Below are 23,976 nucleotides of genomic sequence, written 5' to 3'. Positions count from 1 at the left end.
GCACTGGAGTCCTTCCCAAGCGCATCCTCCAGTATCACCCAGTCCCAGAAAAGCCACGCCTGGCAGCCAAGCCAAGAGCCTTCTGTCTGTGGGGGATGGATAGCCTGGGTGGAATATTCCAGGGCTCTCTGGGAGGGAGGGAGAGGAGGGAGCATGTCATACGCCTGGGGTTCAGCGAATTGTACCCACACGCCAGGCACAGAGACACACAAGGAAGGCACCCCCGCTCTGTGGGCGACACAAAGCAGCAGCCCTCTTCCCACGTGCCAACCCATCTGCTCCTTTGCCTTCACAAACATGCCTCTTTTCTTTCTTCTTCTATTTTTGGTTCTCTGCAGCTCTGAGTCCACGAGGAAGAGAAGTGGGAGACAGGAGGAGAGGTAAGCTTGGAAGAGGGCAAGAGGAAAGGAGGGGAGTGGGAAGTAGCTCCAGAGGGCATCCCCGCAATAAATCGTGTCCTGGACCACCTCAGCCTGGCCCCTTTTTTGCAGCGCGCGTATTTCAGTGCCCTTTGGGCTGAGTTTAGATATGGCCACGGCATGGCTGTGGCCTTGATGGACTTAATTAGCAGGGCACTTGTCATTGTGTCACAGGCCTTGGAGGGCTACTTCCCTCTGTCCTCTCGCAGAGGCTGGCACAGGCAGCTGGACATAAGCTTTCACTGCCCTGATGCTTCTGACTCCTGATGGTGTCACCAACTTCCCATCATCACCTGGGGCAGCAGCTCCCCCCCCCCCCCCATCTCCTGAGTCAGGACAGCAGAACTGAACACCTCCCCAGAGCTGCCTGACATCAGGCAAGGAGGCGGGGAGATCTCTGAAGACCTATGGGTAGCACCTGTGAGGTGAAGAGGGTCAGGGTGGGCAGACGTGGGAGGACAAGGGTTCTCCCCTCCTTGCACCATCTCACAGACCTGGGGCTGGGCCTGGGCCTAGGAGGCCATCAGCCTGCCAGTCATTGGTGGGAAGGAGTCGAGTGGCTATCATGTGCTTGATCCGTGCCACACGGAGCCAGGTGGGCTCGGTGGGCGAGGCCTGAGGGCCTGCGCCCTTTTGACCTGGCCTTGACAGTTTTTTCACTAGATGTGCTCAATTCACCTTAATTCTAGCTCCTGCCCACCCTGGTCGTCACACCCACCCTTGCCTGAAGCTGACTACTTGTCTCCGGCCTCAAGACCCTCACTGAAGACTACAGAGTTAGGGGTTCTGACCCTCCCCATTGTTGGAGAGCAGGGATTTTCAGGACCTCCCCCGCCCCCACAGCTGAGATGATGACATTTCCCTCCCATTTCTTGCCCAGGCCCTGCCCTCTCCTGTGGATGGAGCTGTGAGCTCATGCTGGCCCGGCCACTCCATCTGCACTTTCCCACGACCTGGTCAGCTGCCCCTGTTTACTTCCTCTTTCCCCACCACACAGGCTACTTTTTTTTTTTTTTTTAATTATTTATTTGAAAGGCAGAGGTTGGGGGGTCTTGGTTCACTCCCCAAATGGTCGCAACAGCCAGAGCTGGGCTGATCCAAAGCCAGGAGCCAGGAGCTTGTTCCAGGTCTCCCAGAGGAGTGCAGAGGCCCAAGGACTTGGGCCATCTTCTACTGCTTTCCTAGGCCATAGCAGAGAGCTGGATGGGAAGTGGAGCAGCCAGGACTTGAACTGGCGCCCACATGGGAGCCAGCACTGCAGGCTGGCTACGCCACAGTACTGGCCCCACAGGCTACCCTCCTGATGCAAGTGGATAGTCCCGTCCTCCCAGTGGGCCTCTCGTGGGCCCCCAAGGGTGGGTCTGCGACTGCAACCCTCCTGCAGAGCCCGATGGGACAGGCCCAAGCTGTGGGCAGTTTTGGGGGTTGGCTTGGTCTCACTTGTTTGTCTTCTCCGCCCCATGAGCTGCACCCTCCTGCCAGGGCCACCGTTCATAGTTACAGAGGACACAAGAGCTGTGCCAGTATGCCGAAGGCTGTCTGCCCACCCCCACCGGTCTGGAGTGAGCCACCTGCATCCACACGCAGGTGTTTCCTGTGCGCCTTCCTGTTGCCGTTTTTTTTTTTTTTTTTCTTCTGCTCAGCGCGGCTTCCCCAGCAGGTGGTTGAGGCCCCAGCCAAACCCCTTCGCACACAGCCGCCTCAAAACACTGGGGGGCAGGGCTCCCTGGGGATGTGGGTCACCCACAAACACATATCCTCCCTGGGGCCTGGGGGACTGTTGTTGGCACTCATTGGCTCTTCCAGAGAGCAGGCACTCACATCCCCAGCACAAATACATGCATGTGCCGTCACGCTGCTGCACCACACCACAGGCACAGGCCACCAGAGTGGGCTCAGTGAGCCGGGGCGGCGCTGCTGAAGCACCGAGCATCGGCTCCCTTGCCCCTGGGTAATGAAGCTTGGGGAGGGAGGGGGGGGGCTGTGGGCGGGGCATCTGTAGAGCAGGCCGGCCATTCTGCAGTCGCACTCCACCCTCACACAGAGGAGTTAACACATTCATGTGCCTGGCAGCTCTGCGGCAGGTGGCCCTCTCCTGGGAGCTCTGCTTGCTGAGCAGCAGGGCTCTGCCGGCCCTGGGGAGCCACAGGTGGCAGCAAGTTTGTTATTAGAGAAAGAGAGGCAGATGGAGGAAGGGAGGGGCTTGCTGTCTTGGGTCACAGGGTGGCCACCTGGGTCTCTGGCCTCCAGGCCTCAATTCTTCCCCTCTGCGAGGACCTACCCAGCTTTGAGTAGGAAGCTGCCTGGGCTAAGGGGAGGACCAAGAGCGTGGCATCTGCTAATGTGGTTCTTCTGCCCCCTGGTGGCCACAAGCTCAGCTACACCATGCGGTCTTTCTGACTGCTTTAACCCCTTGCCAGGACCATTCCGGGACATGCCCTGTGGGGCTTCTCTGGGCCAGCTCTATGGTTCAGCTGCACCCTGGGCCCAGTCTGCAGACTGACTCGCCCCACCCCCACTTCCCCAAGCCCAGTCCCAGTCCCTGGACTTTGTACCACCCGGATTTCCAGGGCAAATGCATGTGCTGTTGCCACAGCTGGAGCGAGAACACAGCGGTGTCCACCAGGGCCCCAGCCAGGGGAGGGCGGAGCAGAGTGTGAGAAGTGGACCAAGCCATGTAGGAAAGGCAATCTGTTTATTTTCTGTAAAACTCTGTAAATAAAATACAAAACCATGGATGTGGCGGGGCAGGGGCAGGGTGCCAGGCCCCGGACACTGACTGTGGCTGGGACGTGCCATGCTGAGGCTGGGAGGCACTTGACTGCAGGCACCAACTCTACCAACCCCAGGGGCAACAGAAGAATATATTAGACTTTACATTGATAGGAATCTGTGGGGGAGGGGTATCGAGCCAGCCCTCACCCTCCCTGCCAGTGCCTGGTAAGCCCTGAAAGTAGGGGGAAGGGGCCCTGGGAGCCGGTGGACGGAGAGTTTAGAATGCTGTGCTGGCCATGCTGCCAGGCCCAAAGATGCGGGGCAGGGCGTCCAGTGATTCCTCCAGCCGTCGATGGGCAGACTGACCTTCTTCCCCTGTGATGTGTGCGGACCGGCTCAGGAGCGGCCCCGGCCCCAGCGCCTGCTCCTCCCCATCGGCCAGCACGCCCCAGAGTCCACCGGACCCGATCCCCTATCTTACCGCACTGCTGCAGGCTCTGCCGGGCAGCTTCCCTCACGGCTGCCGTGTCTGTCTGGCACAGGAACACCAAGGGCTCGATGCCCTCAGGAGCCTGTTAGGGGAGAGAGCAGCAAGGTGGGCCTAGAGGAGCAGGCAGGACGGGTCTGGGGGTAGAGGTACTGGGAGCGCAGAGAAAGTGCAGCTGGCTTGGCAGGGTCACCTTGATGCAGCCGAGGGCCAGGCAGCCAGCCACTCGGGTCTGTACATCCTCATCCTCTAGCTGGTCCAGGAAGCACAGGAGGGCCTGACAAAGCAAGGGGAAGAGAGCAGACTTAGCCTGCCTCTGGGAGCCTGAGGCCCTAGCCCCCACCCCCACCCCCCCAGGAACCCTACCCAACTCTCACCCTCTTCCGGAAGGCAGGGCCCAGTGACAGGCTCCGGAGCTGGGTACTGACAGCAGCCATGACCTTGTTGTTCCCATGAACGAGCAGCGAGCTGAGGGCCCGAAGCCCATCCCTGCGCAGCCGCCCCTCAGGTGCCAACCTCAGGGCCTTCAGTACAACAGCCTGGTCATCTGAGTTCAGATTCCGCACGAGTAACACTGAAGGCAGGAAGGAGAGGGGGCTGGGACAAGGTGGCAGGACAAAGAGGCCTTGTCCCCATCCACACTCTCAGACCTACCCACACGGTAAGGCCGCGCTGCTCAGGGCCACTGCCTTACCTTCCTCGGCAGTCTCGGTCACATAGGCCTCCATGGAGGGGCTGTCCAAGGTTTCGACGTAGCTCCAGAACTGGAAGATGGTGAGCTGCTCACCAGGGCCTGGCTGGGGCCTCCGTGGCAGCTTGTGCCCCAGGGCATCCTCCAGGAACTTCACACACACTGGGGAGGACAGACCCAGGCTTTTAGAGGGAGGGCAGTGCTCCCAACCCAGGCGCAGGCTCAGGGCCCCACGCACACCCTACCCATCAGGCTCCTCCGACTGTTACGCAGGAGCCTTCGCTATTTCTCAGTGCACAGCTCCTGGGTCGGTGGGGCCCAACCTGGCTTTCCCTGAGGTCCCCACTACTGGGGACCCAGGAAAGGGCAGGAAGGCAGCCCACTTACCAGCTTCAGCTAAACCTGGCTGGCGCAGGGAGAGGCGGGCACCGTGCTGGCTGCAGAAGGCAAGGAGCACTCGCTCCACGGGGCAGATGAAGGGGCTGAGACCCTCTGTGCACTGGTCCCAGAAGGTCAGGAAGCCAGGTCGAGAGGCGGAGAACTGCACCACTGGGGGGGGGGGGAGGGTGCGGGGGGGAAACCATCAGCAAGAGCAGGCAGGGAGGTGACAGGCGACAGAGGTGGGGTGAAGGGGCTTGGGGCAGGTGTCTGAGCCCGAGCCCAGAGGGCCTGTACCTTCCTGGGCAGACGTGACGGGGACGTCCCACAGCCTGCTGAGCTCACACACTGCCTCAAGCACGCGGGCCTCCCGCAGCAGCCGCTCCAGGGCCCATGCCTCCTGGCAGCGCAGGGGCCCGAACGTGCCCAGTTTCTGGAGAACAAGGGGTGGCACCCAAGTCCCTCAGACCCTGAGGTTTGGAGGAGCCCCAGCATGCACTGGGAGAGGTGGAAAAGTGAGCCCAAGTGTGGGAGGTCCTCCATCCACTGAGAGCCAGAGGCCAGGGCCCTGGGACATCGGGGTATGGGACTCAGCAGAGGCACAGGGCTCCCTGGGGCAAGGGGTTGCGGGGAAGGGGAGGGGGAACACCACTGGCCTCACCAGCAGGAGGCGACTGCAGTGATACAGGTGCTGGGCCAAGGCGGTGTCCAGGGCTGGGCACCCTGTGCTGAGGGGGCAGGCGCTAGGTGAGTCTAGGCTGTCCTCAGCCCCAGCCTCCAGGCTGCCTGGGGGCCTAAGAGAAAAAGGGGGCCGATTGCCCCAGGAGCACACATTACCATCTGGTCACCAATGTTTATTTTTTATTAAGTTTCCCTATCCCAGAATGGAGTAATAGACCATGCACAGACAACAGACAATGGGTAAATTCACGGAGGACTTCCAGGAGGAGGAAGGGGCTGGGAGCAGCAGGTGGAAGCAGGGTCTCCTGATCAGCCAGCCCTGTGCCACCTCCAACTAGGCTCACCGGGGCTACCGGGGCTGCAGGCGGGATGGTCTACGAAGTGTGGGTTGGAAGCGGCAGAGGGCATGGGGCCGCAACCTGGGCAGCAGCAGAGGGAGGAGAGACTGGGCACGACTCTCAACTGGAAATCGACAAGAGCCACTCCGGGACTGAGCGCTTAAGGCCCGGGTCCTCCTAGAGATTCTGAGTCGAGACGAAGGGAACCGGTGCTGGGGGAGCCGATGTGTACGGGGAGGCACAGGGACACTTCCTTCAGGAGGCTGGTTCAAGCCAAGGCCAAGGGGAAGAGCAGGGGCTGGAGGGTCACAGGCTGACAGGGACCGGTGAGGGAGGCAGACACGGAGGAGGCGAGGACAGGGGCGGTCAGAAGCACTGGGGACAGACGGGGTTGGAGACATGGGCATCAGGGACACACTAGGGGTACACAGGAGGAGTGAACACGGGCACAACCGCCAGTAAGGCCACCCTATATGCCCTAACTGGCCCCAGCTCACCTGCTCCCTCCTCGCCTTCTCTCCCAGTTCACCTGCTCCTTCCACCTGGCACTGTTCACTCCCCACCACATTCTCTCACCCAGCCCACCCCTCCCCGATCTCACTCAGCCCCTCACCTGTCCCCAGGACCATTACTGTCTTCCTCTTCGTCTTCATTGAGGAAGCTGAAGCTCTCCAGGGCGTGCTCGACAGTGATACTGAGACTGGAGGCCCGGCTACGAGTCAGGCCTTGTCTCTGCTGAGGTTGTGAAGAGGAAGAGAGCTGCCGCCACTGCCTGGCCACCCTCCTGTCTCCCCAACCCCCGCCCGCGCCCGCGCGCGCGCACACACACACACACACACATATATATGCTGAGCCCGCCCCACCCCTTCCTCCTCACCATAAGCAGACTCTCCAGCCGGGTCACCTCCTGTTCCAGGCCCTGTAGCTCAGGGAACTGGCCACGATAGTCATCCAGGGCAGCCATTAGGGCCCCCAGGGCCTCCTCTAGTCTCCTATCCCCAGCCCCTCCAGCTGCCCCTGGGACTGGGTCTTGGGCAGCCGAGACCAGGCGAGGTTCTGAATGCTGCAGTGCGGGAGTTTGGGGTGAAGGAGGGGGGCTTGGGCTCTGCGAGATGGGCTCTGGGATGTCGGGGGCAGGGCTCACGAGGGGTTTCCAACCAGAACAGGCTGCACTTGGGTAGGAGGTGCTGGGGGCTATGCAGTCTGCCTGAATACTGGGAGTAGAGATTGGCTGGCTACAGGGCAAGGGGTGGGTGCCTAAGAGGGTGGGGCACACAGGTGCAGAGGGGCTGGGGAGCGTAGTGTGGTCTGGAGAAGTGGAAAGGCTTGATGTTATAAGGGCGGGGCTTGTGGTGGTCTGACCTGGGCCCATAGCACTGAGGGTGTGACTTGTAGTGGTGGGAGTTAACACAGTGGTGTTCTGGGTGGGGCTTGTGGTGGTCTGGACTGGGCTCATAGCACTGGGGGTGGGGCTTGTAGTGGTAGGAGTTAACACAGTGGTGCTCTGGGTGGGGCTTGTAACAGAGTGGGCAGGGCTTGCAGGGGTCTGGACTGGGCCTGTAGTGTTGGGGTTAGGATTCGCAGTGGTGAGAGTTAACACAGTGGTGTTCTGGGTGGGGCTTGTGGTAGTATGGGTGGAGCTTGCAGTGGTATGGGCGGGGCTTACAGTACTGTGAGTGGGGCTTGCAGTATTCTGGCTAGGGCCTGTAGTGGTAAAGCCTGCAGTAGTGGGCTGACAGTTAGAGCCTGTAGTAGTGACAGTGTGGCTTGCAACACTGTGGGTAGGGCTTACAGCACTAGAGGTGGAGCTTGTAGTGGCACAGATAGGGCCTGGCAGTTCAGAAGGGCTGGAGTCTGTGGCTTTGGAAACTGAGTCCAGGTGTGCAGATGGGGCAGAGTCTGCAGGTGTGGAGGCAGGGCCTGTAGCACTGAGGGTGGGGCTTGTGGCAGTGTGGCTGGGGTCTGGGGCAGGAAGGGGAGGGCTGGGGTGCTCCCCATAGATGGGATCTCGGTGTACAGGCAGGCTCGGTCCCTGGGCTAGGCTTTCTGGCCCCACAGCCTCTACCGAAACCTCAGCCAAGGCAGCATCCACACTGGCCTCACTGATGTGGCTCAGAGTCCGGCTGTAGGGGGCATGCCCATTGGCCAGAGCTGGGGCCATGGCTCTCTCCTCATCCACGGGCCCAGAGCTGGGGGTCTCAGGCCTTCGGAAGGCAACCTGGATGGGTAAGGGCTCGGGCTGCTGCACCAGGGGCCTGGGGGCTGATGAGTGGCGGGCAGTGCCTGAGAGCTGGGGGCTGGATGAGTCGTCCGAGGATTCGGAGGACAGGGACCATGCTGTCCCATTCTCCAGCTCTTCCTGCCTCCGGAGCATGTTCTGGGAGAAAGGAGAGGACGTTTTAGGGCCACCCTCGAGCGTCCCTGGGAGAGGGAAGGAATGGGCCGGGGCTGTGACTCACATAGAAGGCCTGCTCCCGAAGTGAGGGAGTATCTGGTGGGCTCTGGCTATAGGTAGAGAAGCGCTTGGTGACTGTGGAGGCCTTATTGACAGTAGAAGCAGCCGAGGGCTGGTCATCCTTGTCGAAGGGGCTGGGGAGGGAAGGGGCTATCAGCAGGTGCCATAGCCCTCCCAGGCCTTGCCCCGAAGCCCTGAAGCCCCACCAACCTCCATGTGACTTCCAGGCTGAGCTTGATGGTGCCAAGGTCATTGATGTCCACAGCCACAACCTGGGGCAGGGCAGCAAACAGGTCCTTGGTCTCACAGGAGACGCTGCCTACAACCACGTGATTGGCCAGGCCCTTCAGTTCTGTCACCTACAGCCAAGAGTGCACAGTGGGGTCAGAGGATAGGAGGCCATGAGACTGAGCTTTCCGAGGTTATGAGATGGTCACAGGATCACAGTGCCATGGGGAGGCCATGGGGATTGGAGGTCTCAGGGTCACGGCGCCATGGGGGCCTGAAGCAAGCAAGCTGGGAGCATGGGGATCACGGATGTCCTAGCTGGTGGGGTCATCATAGAGGTCACGGCCTCATAGGAACTCTGGGCATCAAATATTCACAGGGTGAGAAGATACTGAGGAGGCCACAGGGTCAGGAGGTGAGGAAATCACGAGGTCATGAAGGTCCTCAGGTCACACAGTCATAGGGTCATGGAGCAACGAAGGGGTCACAGAGGGTTCTCAAGGTCATGGGGGGCCTGTGGACCTGGGCAGAGACATCACCTTGATGGACAGGAATTCCGTGAGCAGAGGGAGAAAGATGGTTTCCTCGCTGTCCCACACCTGCTTTCCACTGCTCTCTATGCGGCCCCGGAGTTTCCAGCGCTGACGCCCATATTTCATGCAGATCTAGAGGAACAAGTGTGATGAGGCAGCCCTTGGTGTCATGACCCTGGCATCCCAGCCCTCCCCTTCACATCCTCATACCTCGTACTGGTCACCTACACACAGCCTGGCGAAGCCAGCGAGCCCTGGGAGTAGGGGAAAGTGGATGAGCTGTGCTGGCGGGTCCTGAGCGCACTCCCCCCTCCCCACCCGGCACCCCCACGGCTCAATACCTTTCATCCGGAGATGAAACTCGCCCAGCTGTGCCTCCAACTCGCCCTCCAGCACACACATGCTCTGAAAGGGAGGGGCGGAGACAGGAGGGGTCCGAAACTAGTCCCCTCTCACCAGCCCTGCCCACCCTGGGCTTCTGCCTCACGGGCACCCATCCCTCACCTCTGTGTACTCACGATGGCCCCGGGAGGCCTCCGCCAGACTGTCCCGAGCCTCTCGGCTGCCCGGGGACCCAGTGCTGTAGGCACGGACCATGTTGTAGGCACCATCCCGGAGGCGCCGCTGGACACAGTACGCCTCATACAGCTCGTCGATCTGGGAGGGTGGGTAGAGTGGCGGTGGGGGACTGAGACCCACCACTAACCACAGCCTGGCGAGCCCCACCCCACTCTGCAGGCACACTGCACATGTACCTTGCTGGCGTGGAACTCCAGTCGCCGCAGGAAGCGTTCGATGGACTTGACTTGCTGGGGGAGAGGTGCGTCAGGAGGGGCCTGAGGCGGGGGCCTTTTCCCCTCCCCATGAGCCAACCCCTTTTGATGCCATTCTGTACACTCACCTTGTCCAAGTCATACAGGAAGCCCTGCAGGGGGAGGTGAAAAGGGATACTTAGGAGTGACTGGAAGGACTCCAGCCAGGGCTCTTGCCTCCCCAGAAGGGACTGACCCCCTTCCCGCATGCCTCACCCTGGGGAGTGCTGGCAGCCCTGCCCCACCCCTCCCTCTTCTCTGCAGCCCGGGAGGGAGATAGCTCTGTGCCTCCTGGCACACGGTTCCCTCCGCCAGGGACTCCCCCATTCAGCCAACAGAAAAGCTGCTTCCTCCAGCTCTCTCCTCAGTCCAACTACTACAACTGGTACTCCTGTCTGTGCCGTCCAATCTACCCCTCTTGATGTTCCTGTGAGCAGGCACTGGGTTCCAAGCAGCCCTCCCTTTTCTACCCCTGATTCACCTGACCCTCCCTGGGCACGGAGCGTCCTGAAGTGCAGTCACTCACCAGGCGTGAATTCCTCTTGGACTCCCTTATCTGCCCCTGGAGTTTCTCCTGCTCCTGCTGGTGCACCTCTAAGTAGGCCCTGGGGAAAGGGGTGCCGGCAAGAGTGAACTCACCTCTCTCTGGCAGACAGGAGAGGGGTGGGGCTGGGGAGGGATGAGGCAGCTGCTTACGTGAGGCCCCTCTTAAGTGCAGCGTACACCAGGTCCAGCCGCTCGGGCTGCGGCACCTTGGGAGCTGGGTGGGCCACGGAAAACATCCTGGACACGCGAGACAGCGCGGGGGCCTTCCGGGGGGACCCCGGAGGGCTGAAGACCTGGAAGCTCCTGAACAAGAGGCTGCCCTCAGGAAGGGGCGAGCGGGAGTCCCCCAAAGCTCACTACTCCCCAGTACCGACCGACCCACCCACCTCACGTGACCCTCTTGACCCCTCCACCGCCGCGTACCTGGGCCCCCGTTCGTGGCTGCCGAGGACGCCGGCGAAGGACTGGCTCCTACTGACCCGGGCGCTGAGCAGGCGGCGCTGCGGCCGCACCGACAGGGACATCATGGAATGAGTCCGCGCGGGGCTCCCTGGGGGCGGCGTGGGGGGGAGGTGTCCAGCACCAGTCGAGCCCCTGGGGGCCCCCTCCCCGCGGCGCGGTCCCAGGGCTGCAGCAAGTCCTCGGTCACCAGGGACAGCTGCCCCAGTGGGCTCCGGCATCAGGACTCCAGCCCCCAGGGCTAATGACAGGGCCGCCGCGGGCGACTCGGCCTGGGACTCGGCGTGGCCTCGGCTCGGCGGCCCCCACTTCCTGCCGAGGTGCGGGCTCCGCCTGCCGCGGGGCAGGAAGGGGGGTCGCGCGCTCCGGGACCCTCCTCCAGCTGGGAAGGGGCAGGAAAGGGGCGGGGCGCGCAAAGAATGTGCGGAAGCGCCTATTTACTCGAGGGCGGGGCGGCTCCCCAGCCCTGCCCCCGGCCACCCCCAACCCAGGGGCACCGGGAGCTCGGGTGCCCCCACCCCGGGAGGCCGCGGGAGGTCACGGGGCGGGGCAGGTGCACGCTCTAAGTCCTGCCGAGCTGTCCGACAGGCCGGGCCGGCGAGAGCTGCTTCTCTACCGGCTCCCAGCCCGAGGACGCCAGAGCCCTCCCTGCCGCCCGGCGGCCGGGGGGATTCCCAGAGTAGGGGGGCAGTGTCGAGAAATGCCCCGCCCCCTTCGCTTTCCTGTGGTTCCAGCCTGGAAACTGAGTCACAGACGCACGCCTTCACCCCTGCCCTTGGCTGGAGGGGATCCTCGGCAGGCACCCCCCACCCTGCTCCCGCGAAGCACGAACCTCTGGCTCCCAGATTCCGTCCTGCACCCGCCCTGGGGCCAGTTCCGGAGCCCGCGCAGCCCCAAGCCAGGTCCTACCTTTCTTCTTGGAGTTCATGGTAGGTCTGGGACGGCCCCTGCCCCGCGCTCGCCCCCCACGACCCCGCCGGCCCAGATGGGCTCCGTGCTCGCTCCCAGCGGCTCTGGCTCCGCTTCGGCTACTCTCGGCGCCTCCCCCCGCCCAGTTCCTGCCGCCTGACTCAGCCGGCCGGGATGGGGCGGGACCCGCTGGACTAGGGGGGCACCAGGCCTTGGCTCAACTGGCCGGCTGGAGGGGTGCCTGAGGGTTCCCCTCGGGGAGAGAACTAATGGGGGTCTTCTCGGCTGGGGTCAGGGTTGCGTGTAAAGGGAAACGATGAGTAGGGAGGGTGGGAGGAAGGGGCAGAGTGCAGGCAGTATGGGGACCGTGAGAGTAGGGGCTCAGAGTGGCTGTTGAGGGGCGCTGAGGGAAGAGCTGGAAGGGTGCGAGGCGTGGCAGGTGGGAGCTGAGAGAGTGGAAGGAAGGGCTGGGGGTGCCAAAGTGGAGAGACTATGCTAAAGGGGGTAGAAGAGCAGGCCACTGGGCACGAGGACTCCGGAGCAGAGAGGAGGAGGCTGAAGTCTGTGGCTGCTCCAAGAGGAGTGCAGAGAAGGACCTGGGTGCCCACAATCCCACAGACACTTGTGCCACCGCCACCCTTAACACCTGCAAAGCAGGTGCTCCATCCGGGGACTGCCCCACTGCCCAGCCAAAGAGGCTTCTTAGGGCTGAGGCTCCTCCCCCTGGCCTCACACGGCCCCCTCAGTGCTGAGCTCCCTTGGTGCCAGCTCTTGCCCACCCAGGGTATCTCTTCCTTGTGCAGCCCTTTTCCACCTCCAGCCTGGATACAGGCAACCATGTCCAGGTCCACCAGGCATCCCACCCCCTGACATCAAGGGGTTGCACGCTGCCGGATCCCATCAACATGCCGGATCCCATCAACATCCCTGCCTCCTGAGGCTCACTTCTGTCGCTGCATGGCTACATTCTCCCCAAGCCCAGGGCAAGCAAGGGGTCTGCGATTCCAACAAAGCCACGGACCCCCTCCCCCAGCACACAGAGTCAGAAGCAAGAGGACAAAGGACTAGTTTGAGAAAAGCTGTTCTCTCTCGACTGTCTCCTTGCAGTCTGGGTAACATATACCCCGCCATGGGCAACCTCTGTACTCCAGGGCTGGCCCACCCCACACTGGCCTCTCTTCCCTTCAACCCTGGGCCTCATCATCTGCCTCGGGAATGCCCTTTTCCGAAATCACAGCCACACTGACAACTCATAGGCTTTCTCCATCGCCTCCATCTGACTTGCCTTGTACCTGAGGCCTCTGGTCCCTTGGGTCCTTCATGTGCTCAACTGGTCACTGAACGACAACGCTGTGCCAGGCACATGCAAGGAACTGGCGATGCAGCCCGGAATTTTACAGATGCCTCCCTGCACAGAGCTCAGTCCGCCTCTGCTTTCTTGCTGTCTGCCAGCTCCCTCCTACCTCCCCGTCCCTACCTTCCCTGCACTGCCTCCTCGCCAGCCCGGATGCACAGCTGCTATCCTCGCACTTGCCGGCTGCTGGTAATCTCAGCCTCTCTCCCACCTGGCAGAACCAGCCCGGGGCAAGCCGGCTCCCTGTCCTCTCTGCACCTGCACACAGGCTGGCAGCCCCCCGTGGAACCACAGAGCTCAGTCAGGCTCCCTCCTCCCACCCATTAAACCCTGCACAGTCCTAGCCATCTCCCCTTTCTCATAGACGATGGGGATTTCAGGCTTTCTCCATGGGTCTCAAACAAGCCACTCGCATACAACAACTGAAAACAACCTCAGAAACTATGCAAATGGTCACCAATGAATAGTGGGATTGCTACATGGCAGAGAGGACGATATGAATGCATATTATACAGAGATAACGTTCGCTAGAGGACATTTGAGGGCACCTCAAAAACGTCTGTAGAGGCCAGCACCGTGGCTCAATAGGCTAATCCTCTGCCTTGCGGCACCGGCACACCGGGTTCTAGTCCCGGTCAGGGAGCCGGATTCTATCCCGGTTGCCCCTCTTCCAGGCCAGCTCTCTGCTATGGCCCGGGAGTGCAGTGGAGGATGGCCCAAGTGCTTGGGTCCTGCACCCCATGGGAGACCAGGAGAAGCACCTGGCTCCTGCCATCGGATCAGCGCGATGCGCCGGCCGCAGCGCACCGGCCGTGGCGGCCGTTGGAAGGTGAACCAACAGCAAAAGGAAGACCTTTCTCTCTGTCTCTTTCTCTCACTGTCCACTCTGCCTGTCAAAAAAAAAAAAAAAAAAAAAAAAGTCTGTAGAAAACTGTGGTGTAGCCAGTTAAGCCACTGCCTGCCATGCATGCCAAATGGGCAACAGTTCAAGTCCCGGCTGCTCCACTTTCCACCCAGCTCCCTGCTAACGGCCTAGGGAAGCAGCAGAAGATGGCCCAAGTCTTTGGGCCCCTGTACCCACATGGGAGACCTGGATAAAGTTCCTGGCTTCGGCCTGGCCCAGTCCTGGCCGTTTTGGCCATTTGGGGAATAAACCAGTGGATAGGAGATAGATCTCTCTCTCTCTCTGTAACTCTGACTCTCAAATAAGTAAAATATTTTTTAAAAGGAAATTGAATTAAAATGTTTATTTTGGAGCCAAAAATATCTTTTTTGGAGAGGCAGGCGTTGTGGCATAACGGTTAAGCTGCCTCCTGGGGTGCCCACATCCCATACTGGAGTGCTAATTCCAGTCGTGGCTACTCTGCTTCCTAACTAGCTTCCTGCTAATGTGCCTGGGAGCTGTCAGATGATGCATATGGGAGACCTGCATAGAGCTCTTGGCTGCTGGCTTTGGCCTGGTCCAGCCCTGCCTGTTGCAGGCATTTGGGAAGTGAACAGTGGATGGAAGATCACTCTCGGTATCTCTGTCTTTCAAGTAGATGAAATTAAATAACTTTAAAAAAAACTAAAAACATTTTTTGAAATCTACACATAACAAGGGATGTTCAAAAAGTTCATGAAAATGTATATTTTTAAAAATGTGGGGGAGGGGCCGGCGCTGTGGCGCAGTGGGTTAACGCCTGGCCTGAAGCACCGGCATCCCATGTGGTCGCCGGTTCGAGACCCGGCTGCTCCACTTCCGATCCAGCTCTCTGCTATGGCCTGGGAAGGCAGTGGAAGATGGCCCAAGACCTTAGGCCCCTGCACCCACATAGGAGACCCGGAAGAAGCTCCTGGCTCCTGGCTTCAGATTGGGGCAGTTCCGGCCATGGTGGCCAACTGGGGAGTGAACCTGCAGCTGGAAGACCTCTCTCTCTCTGCCTCTCCTCTCTCTGTAACTCTGACTTTCAAATAAAAAAATAAATAAATCTTTTTTTAAAAAGAAAAAAAAAAAGTGGGGTTTCAAGTCCCAACTACTCCACTTCTGATCCAGCTCTCTGGGAAAGCAGCAGAAGATGGTCCAAGTCCCTGGGCCCCTGCACCCACATGGAAACCAGGAAGAAGCGCCTGACTTCAGATCAGCCCAGCTCTGCCTACTGCAGCCATCTGGGGAGTGAACAAGCAGATGGAAGATCTCTCTCTTTCTCTCTGTCTCTGCCTCTTTGTTACCCTGCCTTTTAAATAATTTTTTTTTTAAAGAAAGAAAGAAAGAATGAAAGAAAGAAAGAAAAGATCTATACATTGCTTTCAAAATTTCTTATACCAGGGGCAGGTGCTGTGGTGCAGCAGGTTAAGCCGCCACCTCCAGTGCCAGCATCCCATATGGGCTCCAGTTCAAGTCCTGGCTGTTCCACTTACCATCCAGCCCTCTGCTAATGTGCCTGGGAAAGCAGTGGGAGATGGCCCACATCCTTTAGGTCCCTGCCACCCATGAGGGAGACTTGGAAGAAGCTCCTGGCTCCTGGCTTCAGCCTGGCCCAGCCCTGGTCATTGCAGCCATTTGTGGAGTGGACCAGGCATGGAAGATCTGTCTGTCTGTCTCTGTCTTTTTCTCTATGTCTTTCTTTAACTCTTCCAAATAAATTAAATAATTATTTTACAAAACAAAAAATTCTTACACCAAAATAAACTTGTCTTTTCATTTCATTTTGTCCATGAACATTTTTTTTAAGATTTATTTATTTATTTGAAAGTCATACTTACAGAGAGGTCAGGGCTGAGGCAGAGAGAGAAAGAGACACAGAGAGAGCTTCCATCCACTGGTTCACCCCCAAATGGCTGCAGCGGCCAAGGCTGGACCAGGCCGAAGCCAGGAGCCAGGAACCAGGAGCTTCGTCCGGGTCTCCTATGTGGCTGCGGCTGCCCAAGGACTTGGGCCTTCCTCTGCTGCTTTCCCAGGCAATTAGCAGGGAGCTGGCAAGGGTGGCCGCGGAGTCCAGGGGCTCGAACCGGTGCCCATATGGGATGTTGATGCTGCTTTATGCCACAGTGCCAGCCCCATCATTTTTCCATGAACTTTTAGAAGTACCCTTGTATGTATGGTTCCCTTGCTAATGAAGTTTAAAAACAGGCAAAACTAATCTACGGTGATAGACATCAGACAAGCAGTTACCCTTGGGATGTTGTGACTAGCAGGGCACACAAAGGACTGTGCCCCTTCCAGGGTCTGGCAATGTTTGATTTCCTGATCCTACATAGGTCTGTTACCTTGTGAAAATGCACTGAGCTGCACACATAGCACACACACACTCTATGTATATTTCAATTTAGACTTGGCTTTAAATTAATAACTATAAAATCACTCCCCCCGTGGGCTCTGTGTCTCTCTCCAGCTCCCCTCTCTTCACCTGACCTCTCTCTTCTCCATTCAAAGCCAAGTTTTTTAATTTTAATTTTAATAATTTTAATTTATTTATGTGAAAGGCAGAGAGACAGATTGTGATCTCCCATCCATTGGTTCACTACTCCCCAAATGCCCACCATAGCCGAGGCTGAACGAGATCAAAACCAGGAGCTGCGAATCACAGTTTGGGTCTCCTACATGGGTGGCAGGGACCCAAGTACGTGAGCCATCACCTTCTCCCTCCCAGGGTGCACTTTAGCAGGAGGCTGGAATCAGGAGCAGACAGCTGGGACCTAAACCCAGGTGCTCCAATATGGGATGCTGGTGTCCCAAGTGGTATCTTAGGTGCTACGCCTAATGCCTGCTTGCAACGCCAAGGTTTCTTGAAGAGATGTCTATCTCCATCTCTTCACCATACCCACCCCCTCCTCTTCCCATCCTGCTCTGCCTTCTGCTCCCACCACGCCCCCGCCTTGCCTGCACCAGGCCAGCAGTGACCTCCCGGCTGCTGGATCCAGTGCGCAGGGCTAGTCCTTATCCTGCTTGATCTCAGTGCAGCTTCTGACTCTGTGGCTCCCTTCCTCTTCCTCAAGCCTTTCCTTCCTTTGAATTTCAAGAGGCAGCGCGATCCTGGGTTCCCACCTACCTCTGGCCGCACACCTTCCTTTCCCACAGAGGCCTTACCTGTCTCCCCCTCCCCAAATGGGCCCCAGCCCCCCCCCCCCGCCTTGGGCTGTGCATGTCTCCCACAGCTGAGTGCCATCCACACGTTGCCAGCCTTCTTATCTCCCCCTCACCCAAACCGCTCCTCTGAGCACCAACTGCCTGCGGAAGCCTCCCAGGAGCTGAGTGACAGCGCACAGCGGGCGATTAGGGGGTGTGCTGAGTGCAAGGCCCCCAGACTGAATCACCACTTCCCTCCTGAAACCTGACTCTCCCAGCCTGAACCCAACTCCACCATCTGTGTACCCAGAAGCTGGGAGACATCCTCAGAGTCTCAGCCAGTCACCCCCACATCCACCCTGCCACCCACTCCTGCCAGGTCTAGCTCTTAACTAGCACCCTCACCCCCACAGCTAGAATTCAGGTGCAAGCTGCCTCTGCAGCGGCTTCCGAATGTGCTCCCCATCCCCACTCTAACCTGCCCCCATCATCCTGTGTTCCCTAACAACACGGCTCCAATCGCAGTCAGCTCACAATGCCAGACAGTGTTCTTACCGAGTGCTCCCTGTGTGCCCAGAACTGTGCTTCGATATCATCTCACTTAACATGGCAGCAACCCTACAGGGCGGGGGTGGGGAACAGCTAGCCCACAGGCCGCGTAAGGCCTGCAAAGCCATTTAGTCTGGCTCTGCCACGGTGACTGCAGGCAGGACTTGAATAGATTCTATAGCAGGCTAATTTTCAAGTTGATTATTTTGTATGATCCATAAAGGATATTATAAAAATCCAATGGCCCTTGGCAGATAAAAGTTTCTCCACCCCTACCCTATAGCGTAGGTCCTATTAGCTCCACCCCACACAAGAGAAACCTGAGGCTCGCTGGCTGCATGACTTAAGACTTGAGGCCACTCTTAAGCTTTTGGGGCTTCAGGTGCCTGTCAGTAAAGTGGAGATAATCACAACGACTATTTCACAGACTGCAGGGAGGATGTTGGGGGAAGGGCGAATTTTCTGTGGGGCAGGGAGGTTGGGGTGGACACACATAACTGCGCTGCTAGCACACAACAAACATTAACTGCTCTTAGGAACAATTATTAATCGGCCCGAGATTGCACGGCTGATAAGTGGCAGGGGCAGGATTCACACTCAGGCGTGCTGACCCAGGGACTCTGGATCTTGAACATCCGCTAGTCAGGCTCTTGTGACACATCCAAGGCCAGGCTCTGCCCCAAGGGTCATTCCCAGACTCCAGGATCTGCAGCGAGCCTTCCGCTCGTCCCCTGCTCTCCTCTGGCTCTCTCCGCCCTGACTACAACCCTCTCCCTGGGCTGGTTTTTCAGCATCTGGGCAGCAGGCCCCATTGCTCCTGTATCCTGTTCCCATGACTCTCAACCAACTCCCCATCTCTCTTCAAGCATTACCCTCTGACTTCTTCCACCAGGAAGCCTGCCTGGGTTGGTTCCTCCTTTTTGGTGCCTCCACAGCTTCCTCTCTCTGATCCCTGAGGCCACAAAACTCAGTTGTCAGTTCTCCTTTAGGGCCTGTCTTCCCACCAGATGGAGCCCTGTGGGGGCAGGGGCCTGTCTGCTGGGCTCACTGCTGAGCTTTCTGGGCCCTCCACCAGGAAGGTGGTGGAAGGAGGGAGCTGGGGGGGTGGGGTGGGGTCGTTTCAACACAGCCACAGCAAATCCTGACTGCATTTCACGTCTGTCCACTCCAGCTCCCCTACCCACTTACGGTTCTCTCCCTTGTACCGTAGCAAGTTGGGCTCTGCTCCCCCAGGCTGGGGTGGGGCAGGGGGTCTCCTGGAATTCTGGACCCAGGAGACTGTCACATCAAATTTCTTTTTCCCACCGGGGCTCTGCTGCCACCAGCTGCCTAGTCCCACTGGAACCGGTACGTGTAACTCTTGGTACTCACTCCCCCAGCCCCATAAGTGACCACCAGAATGGCCTTCTCAGAGGGTGGGTGGGTGGGCAAGATCCCCGCTGGGCAGAGGTGTGAGGAAAGAGTTGAATCCCTGGAGCTCAGGCGGAGGGGGCTGCCTCGCTAGCCACCATATGGAACAGGAGAAAAACAAAAACAGGAGGAAAAACCCAGGTCTCAGAGATCTGGGGGCTTGCAGCACAGCCGGGGGAGGGCGGCCAGGGAAAGGAACCCGCACCCGTCCGCACAGCCCCCAGATCCCAGGTCGTGCCACTTGCACTGTCCAGCTCAGGGCAAGCCAGGCCAGCGCCTCTCCCAGAGTCCCGGGTCCAGCCCCGCCCCTCCGCAGGGCGGCCCCCAACCGAGGTAAACACGCTAAAAATAACCCGGCCAAGGAAGACGGGGGTCCCTCCTGGGCCTGCCCCTGCCTCCATGGCAACTGCCCCAAACCCAGCTGCTGACATCATCCCGCAGCTGCCCAAGAGAGGAGGGGGAGAGCAGGGATGGGGGGCGGCGGCGGGGACTGGGACCACCCCCCCCCCCGACCCCGGAACCGGGCGGAGGCGGCCGGGTGGCCTCACTTCCTGCCGGCCTCCTCCCTGGTCAGCTGGTCACATTCCCTGTCCGGTCGCGCGCTGGGATCCCGGCGGCCTCCCCCGGGCAGGGCCTGGCCAGGGCGCCAGCCCCGGAGGCGGCGGAGCGGAGCGGGCCCGCTGTGACTCACCCGCGCCCTCCCCTGCTGCTTTTCCACCTGGGCAGGACCCGCCGGCCAGCCGGGCGTCCTGCATGCTCCCCTCCCCCCACCAAGCCCAGGTTCCTTGGATGGCTCTCTCCAGCTGCTGCCCACAGTGCCCAAAGCAGGGAGGAGGGCGGCAGAGGGGGCTACAGGCCCTCGGCGTCCGCTGGGATACTTTGTACCCCAATCCCCAGTTCCCACCCTCCCATACCACGGAGGCGGAGGGTGCAGGAGTGAAGATTCAGATGTAATTCCCACTTCTCCGCAAACCAGCTGTGTGACCTTGAGGCTGTGACTAACGTCTCTGGACTGTTCTGCATCTGTCAGTCATTACGGTCCTCAGGAGGCCGAGCCTGGGCCGAGTGCTGCAGGCCCGGCGCGGCCCCACGGACGGCGAGCAGGGCACCGTTATTGCTACATTAGACAGCACACAGTAGGTGCTGGTCCACCAGCCGGGACATCCATTGGAACTGGCTGGGAAGGGTCAGTGCTGGAGGTGGGACTCCGGCCTGCCCAGGACCAGAGGAGAGACAGTGCCACAGTGCCGAGTCTGAGCCCCACCTCTCGCCTGGGTGAGCAAAGCAGCCCCTTCCCCAAACCAGTTCTGCAGGGCGCTCAGGCCTGGCTGCCGGCGGAGACTCCCACCCCCACGCCGGGCCAGTCCTATTTTCAGGGACGGGGTAAGTTCCCCACTGCACCAGGGCTACACTCTCCAGCTTCCACTACACCAGGTTTGAGGACAGCACGGCCCCAGGCCCGGCTCGGTCACCTCCGGCCCAGCCCCAAATCGGCTTAGAGCGGCCCGTGCGGCCAGCAAGATTAGCTCATCTCCGAAGCCAGCCTGTACCCTTTGTCGCCCCCTTTCCCATCTCCAGCACAGCCTCCTCCTTAGCAAAGGCAGCGGGAGCTCCCGGGGAGCGCCCGTGCCAGGGCCCAGGCTGGCGCCCTGGGCCCGCCCTCCGGCCTGGCCCACCCCAGAGCCCCGGGGCACCGGCCGCCAGGGCCTTGCCGTGGGAGGGAAGGAGGCAGCGCCGGGCGCGGCAGGCCTGGAGGCGGCTTTTGTGGGGCGAAGCTGCGCCCTCCGCGCCCGGGGGGAGGGGAGGAAAGACCCCGCGCGCCGGGGTCCCGGGGATGGTGGGAGGCGGGACAGGGCCGCAGCCGGGGCTGCAGATCCGGGACTCCTGGGGCGGCCCCGGTAGGGGAGACCCCGGCACTGCAGCGCCCGCCCCCGGCCCCCGGCAACCTCGCGGACACTCACATGGCTGCGCCGGGTTGCGAGGACCTCACGCTGTCTGTGCGCTCGCGCTGCCCGGCCTGGTCGCGCCGCAGCTGCCGCTGTCGCCGCCGCCGGCGCCTGCCCCTCCCTCCGCCCCGCCGCCCGCCGCGCGCCCCTCCCCTGGCCCGCTGAGCCCCACCCCCTGGGCTCCCGCGGCGCCCGCACCCCCTGGAGGCGCCCGTGGCTCGCTCCGCCCTCTGTGGGTAACGGCGCCCGCGGGTCGCCGCGGAGTCCAGGGGCTCGCAAAGAACGGGGACCCTGGGGACGCGAGGGTGTCCTGGAGGAAAGGATCGCGTTGTGGGAGCACCACACAGACTCTTAAGACGGCGGGAGGGGTCACACCGGGGCGCCCAGTCCCCACGTCCCCTTCTGAGATCCCAGACAACACCTGCCATAGACCCTGGGAGCCGCCACTCCTGGGGTGGGCTGGTTGGAGGGAAGGCAGCAGGGAGGCCAGCAGCCCCACCATCCCACACTTCGTGGGTGCAGAGCAGCTCTGCCTCTTCCCCTGCCTCAGTTTCCCCACTGTAGGCACAGGCTGCGCCTTCTGCCACTGTTGGGCCAGACCGTGCATCTGCTACTCATTGGGTACCGGTTTCAGGAAACCTCAGGCTTTGCTCCTGGGGCGTGGATGGGACTCTGCCAGGGTCTGGGCCCCCACTGTCTTGAGACTGGTGTTAGGGGAGGGAAGCAGAGCCCCATCCTTCCCAAAGTCAAGGCTGGAACGCAGGCCCTCCCAGGATTGGGTTAAGGCGGAGCTGAGAGCTGACCCACACTGGGGACAAAGGGGCAGCTCCACTCCCACACCCCTATCAGTCAGACACCTCTGCCCTCTCGACGCCCGGCCTCAGGCGTCTCCAGGCCCTGCACCCTGCAGCCTTGGGCTGTCGGTCCTGGGGTCCGAAGGGCCTGGGGGCACTGACATCCTCTTCCTCCCTAGCCCTTACCAGAGATACCCCCACAATCACTCCCAGCCCTCTGCCCCACAGCCTCCTCTGTGCCGCCCTTTTGCGGTGCTAAAACATGGCCCCTGCTTCCAGGGGCTGGGTTTTCCTTTGTTTCTCTGGCCCTAACATGTCGTCCAGTCACAGGGCACCCATCCATTCTGGCCGACCTCCCCAGTCTGTTCTGTGCCCAGAGCCCTGCATGCCCTCTCCTGGTGACCCAGCAGTCCTCGTGGTCACCCCCGGACATCCTCTCCATCCTTCATGCTCACCCCTGTCCCTCCAGGTGTCCTCCAGACGCTGGGCCTCTCTGGGGCCCTCAGAACCGGCACCAGGCGGCCCCTGCCCACCGCCAGCACCGCCCCCGAGCATCTCCGGGGACGGCCTGCCTGCCTGACTCCCTGCCAGCTTCAGGTTGGTCCTCCGGGGGCCTCACCGGAGCCAGGCAGCATGCCTGCCCGTGGGTGCTGGGGTGCTAACTCAGCCTGCCTGTGGGGTCTCTGAGCCATGGGGACAGCAACCACAGAGGTCATTGTGCCCACTGCCCTGGCTGACAGTGGGGGTTCGAGAAATATCTGTCGAATGAGCAAGTGAATGACCCATAACCGCAGGAGCTCTTGGCATTCTCCTTTCTCCTACCCTCCCCGCCTCCTGATTCCACCTCCTCAACGTCTCCCGAGAGCATCTCCTTCCCGGCCCCGGCCCCCTCCCAGTGCCTCCTGGGTACTCAGAGCTGGGAGGTGAGCCAGCCTCTGGGGTGGCAGTGGCAGAACTTGTCCCTGTCCCATTGTGCAGGGCCCCTCGGGGCACGCTCTGAGGAAGTGTTTCTGTCTGGGATGCTGGGATCCCACTTCCAGAAAAGTCCCACTCCGAAAGGGCTGTTCCCTTCCCTTTCCTGGTCCCCCAGCCACCCTGTCCCGTCTCCATTGTCGCAGCTCATAGCCGGGTCTCTGCTGTCATCTTGTCTGGCCTCCCTACTGTTGTTCCCACCTATTTGGGGGCCGGTGCTGTCCTGCCTTCTGCTGTGGCTCCCTGGACGTGGTCCCCGCCTCTGGCCTCGCCTGCCCTACAGCCCACCTTCTGCCTGCCATTCACCTCCCCTTATCCACCTGGACACCAGCTCCTCATCCAGGAGACCTGCGTCCTCTGCCCCCCCCCCTTAAAGCCCCCAGCCCTGACTGTTGTCCAGGCCTGTGAGCACCAGGACCGACTACACCTGAGGACCCACCTGGCTCTCTCCCCTGCCCAGGGGCCACGAGGGAAGGGCAGTGCCTGAGGACCACGGTGGCTGGAGCCTCCGAGGCCTCTGCCTAACAGCCCATGAGCTGGGCAGGGAAGGACACAGCCGACGGTCCCCTGGCCTGGGGCTCAGGGGACGCAGGAACTTTCCACGTCACGCGGGAAGGGAAGGGGCTGAGCTCCTTCGTGGCTCCCTGAGTCACGGTCGGTTTGGCTCTGAGGCAGGTCTCATTCCCTGAGCACATCCTGTGCCCGGCACTAGGCTCGGGTCCTGGGCCTTCTGACCTCTAGTGCATGTTCTAGGGGGCTGGACTCCAGCCTGGGGAAAGTCCCTCCCACTGGGGGCAGAGGCGGAGTGTGGAGGGAGACGCGATGAATTGCCATCCTCACCCATGGCGCTGCAGGTTCTCTTTCCAGAAGTAGCACAGTTCAGTCCCAGAACGCAGACAACCTGAGGCCACACGTGCAGGACCCTGCAGCACCCCCCCCCCACACACACACACGGGGTGGGGAGGTTTTAGCTTCTGGTCTGCACCTCCCCCCCAGCTTTCTGTGAAAAGTCGGAACAGAAACCTGCCCTTCTGGCGCTGTGGCACAGCGGGTTGAGCTGCTGCCTGGGGCGGGGGGCGGGGGGGAGCAGATTGTGGTCATAGTCCTACCTTGCAAGGGTCACTGAGGCACTGGGTGCATGTGTTGGGGGCAGGAGGCAGCAAGAGGCTGCTCCATTTCCAGGTGAGCTGGTGGGGGCCTGGCCAGTTGAGGGCAGTGGTGATAGAAGGAGACAGTTGGAGATGTGCAGGGC

The 23,976-nt window shown here is 60.7% G+C and overlaps 1 protein-coding gene across 3 annotated transcripts; it reads right to left on the bottom strand.

The window, feature by feature from the left end:
* Window positions 1–3,077: 3,077 nt before the first annotated feature.
* Window positions 3,078–21,051, bottom strand: RIPOR1 (RHO family interacting cell polarization regulator 1). Of its 3 annotated transcripts, none has more exons than XM_062177994.1 (22): window positions 20,974–21,051; window positions 10,707–10,833; window positions 10,434–10,586; window positions 10,264–10,342; window positions 9,827–9,850; window positions 9,681–9,734; window positions 9,430–9,582; window positions 9,267–9,330; window positions 9,136–9,179; window positions 8,932–9,057; window positions 8,375–8,523; window positions 8,169–8,298; window positions 6,587–8,086; window positions 6,323–6,444; window positions 5,352–5,484; window positions 4,988–5,123; window positions 4,700–4,861; window positions 4,316–4,474; window positions 3,999–4,195; window positions 3,815–3,898; window positions 3,616–3,706; window positions 3,078–3,509 (listed from the first exon to the last, which is right to left on the bottom strand). In XM_062177994.1, exons 2-22 carry the CDS (start codon window positions 10,808–10,810, stop codon window positions 3,412–3,414), a joined length of 3,762 nt encoding a protein of 1,253 aa, XP_062033978.1. In that variant the 5' UTR covers window positions 10,811–10,833; window positions 20,974–21,051; the 3' UTR covers window positions 3,078–3,411. The 3 variants fall into 3 exon arrangements, with proteins under 3 accessions (XP_062033978.1, XP_062033977.1, XP_062033979.1); XM_062177993.1 differs by lacking the exon at window positions 20,974–21,051 and adding an exon at window positions 11,652–11,709; XM_062177995.1 differs by lacking the exons at window positions 3,078–3,509; window positions 3,616–3,706; window positions 3,815–3,898; ... (4 more) ...; window positions 5,352–5,484; window positions 20,974–21,051 and adding exons at window positions 5,526–6,084; window positions 11,652–11,712.
* Window positions 21,052–23,976: the final 2,925 nt, after the last annotated feature.

Source organism: Lepus europaeus, chromosome 19, assembly GCF_033115175.1.
Source record: "Lepus europaeus isolate LE1 chromosome 19, mLepTim1.pri, whole genome shotgun sequence".
NCBI lineage: Eukaryota > Metazoa > Chordata > Mammalia > Lagomorpha > Leporidae > Lepus > Lepus europaeus.
The sequence above is the reverse complement of the archived record's forward strand: the minus strand, read 5'-3'. Positions and strand labels throughout refer to the sequence as shown.

What these genes read in the sequence shown, in the direction of transcription:
- RIPOR1 (XM_062177993.1), bottom strand. An exon ending in CGTCACGTCTGCCCAGGAAG is followed by an intron (nt 4,862 to 4,987) that starts GTACAGGCCCTC and finishes CCCCCCCCCCAG; the next exon opens with TGGTGCAGTTCTCCGCCTCT. An exon ending in GCCAGGTTTAGCTGAAGCTG is followed by an intron (nt 4,475 to 4,699) that starts GTAAGTGGGCTG and finishes TGTCCTCCCCAG; the next exon opens with TGTGTGTGAAGTTCCTGGAG.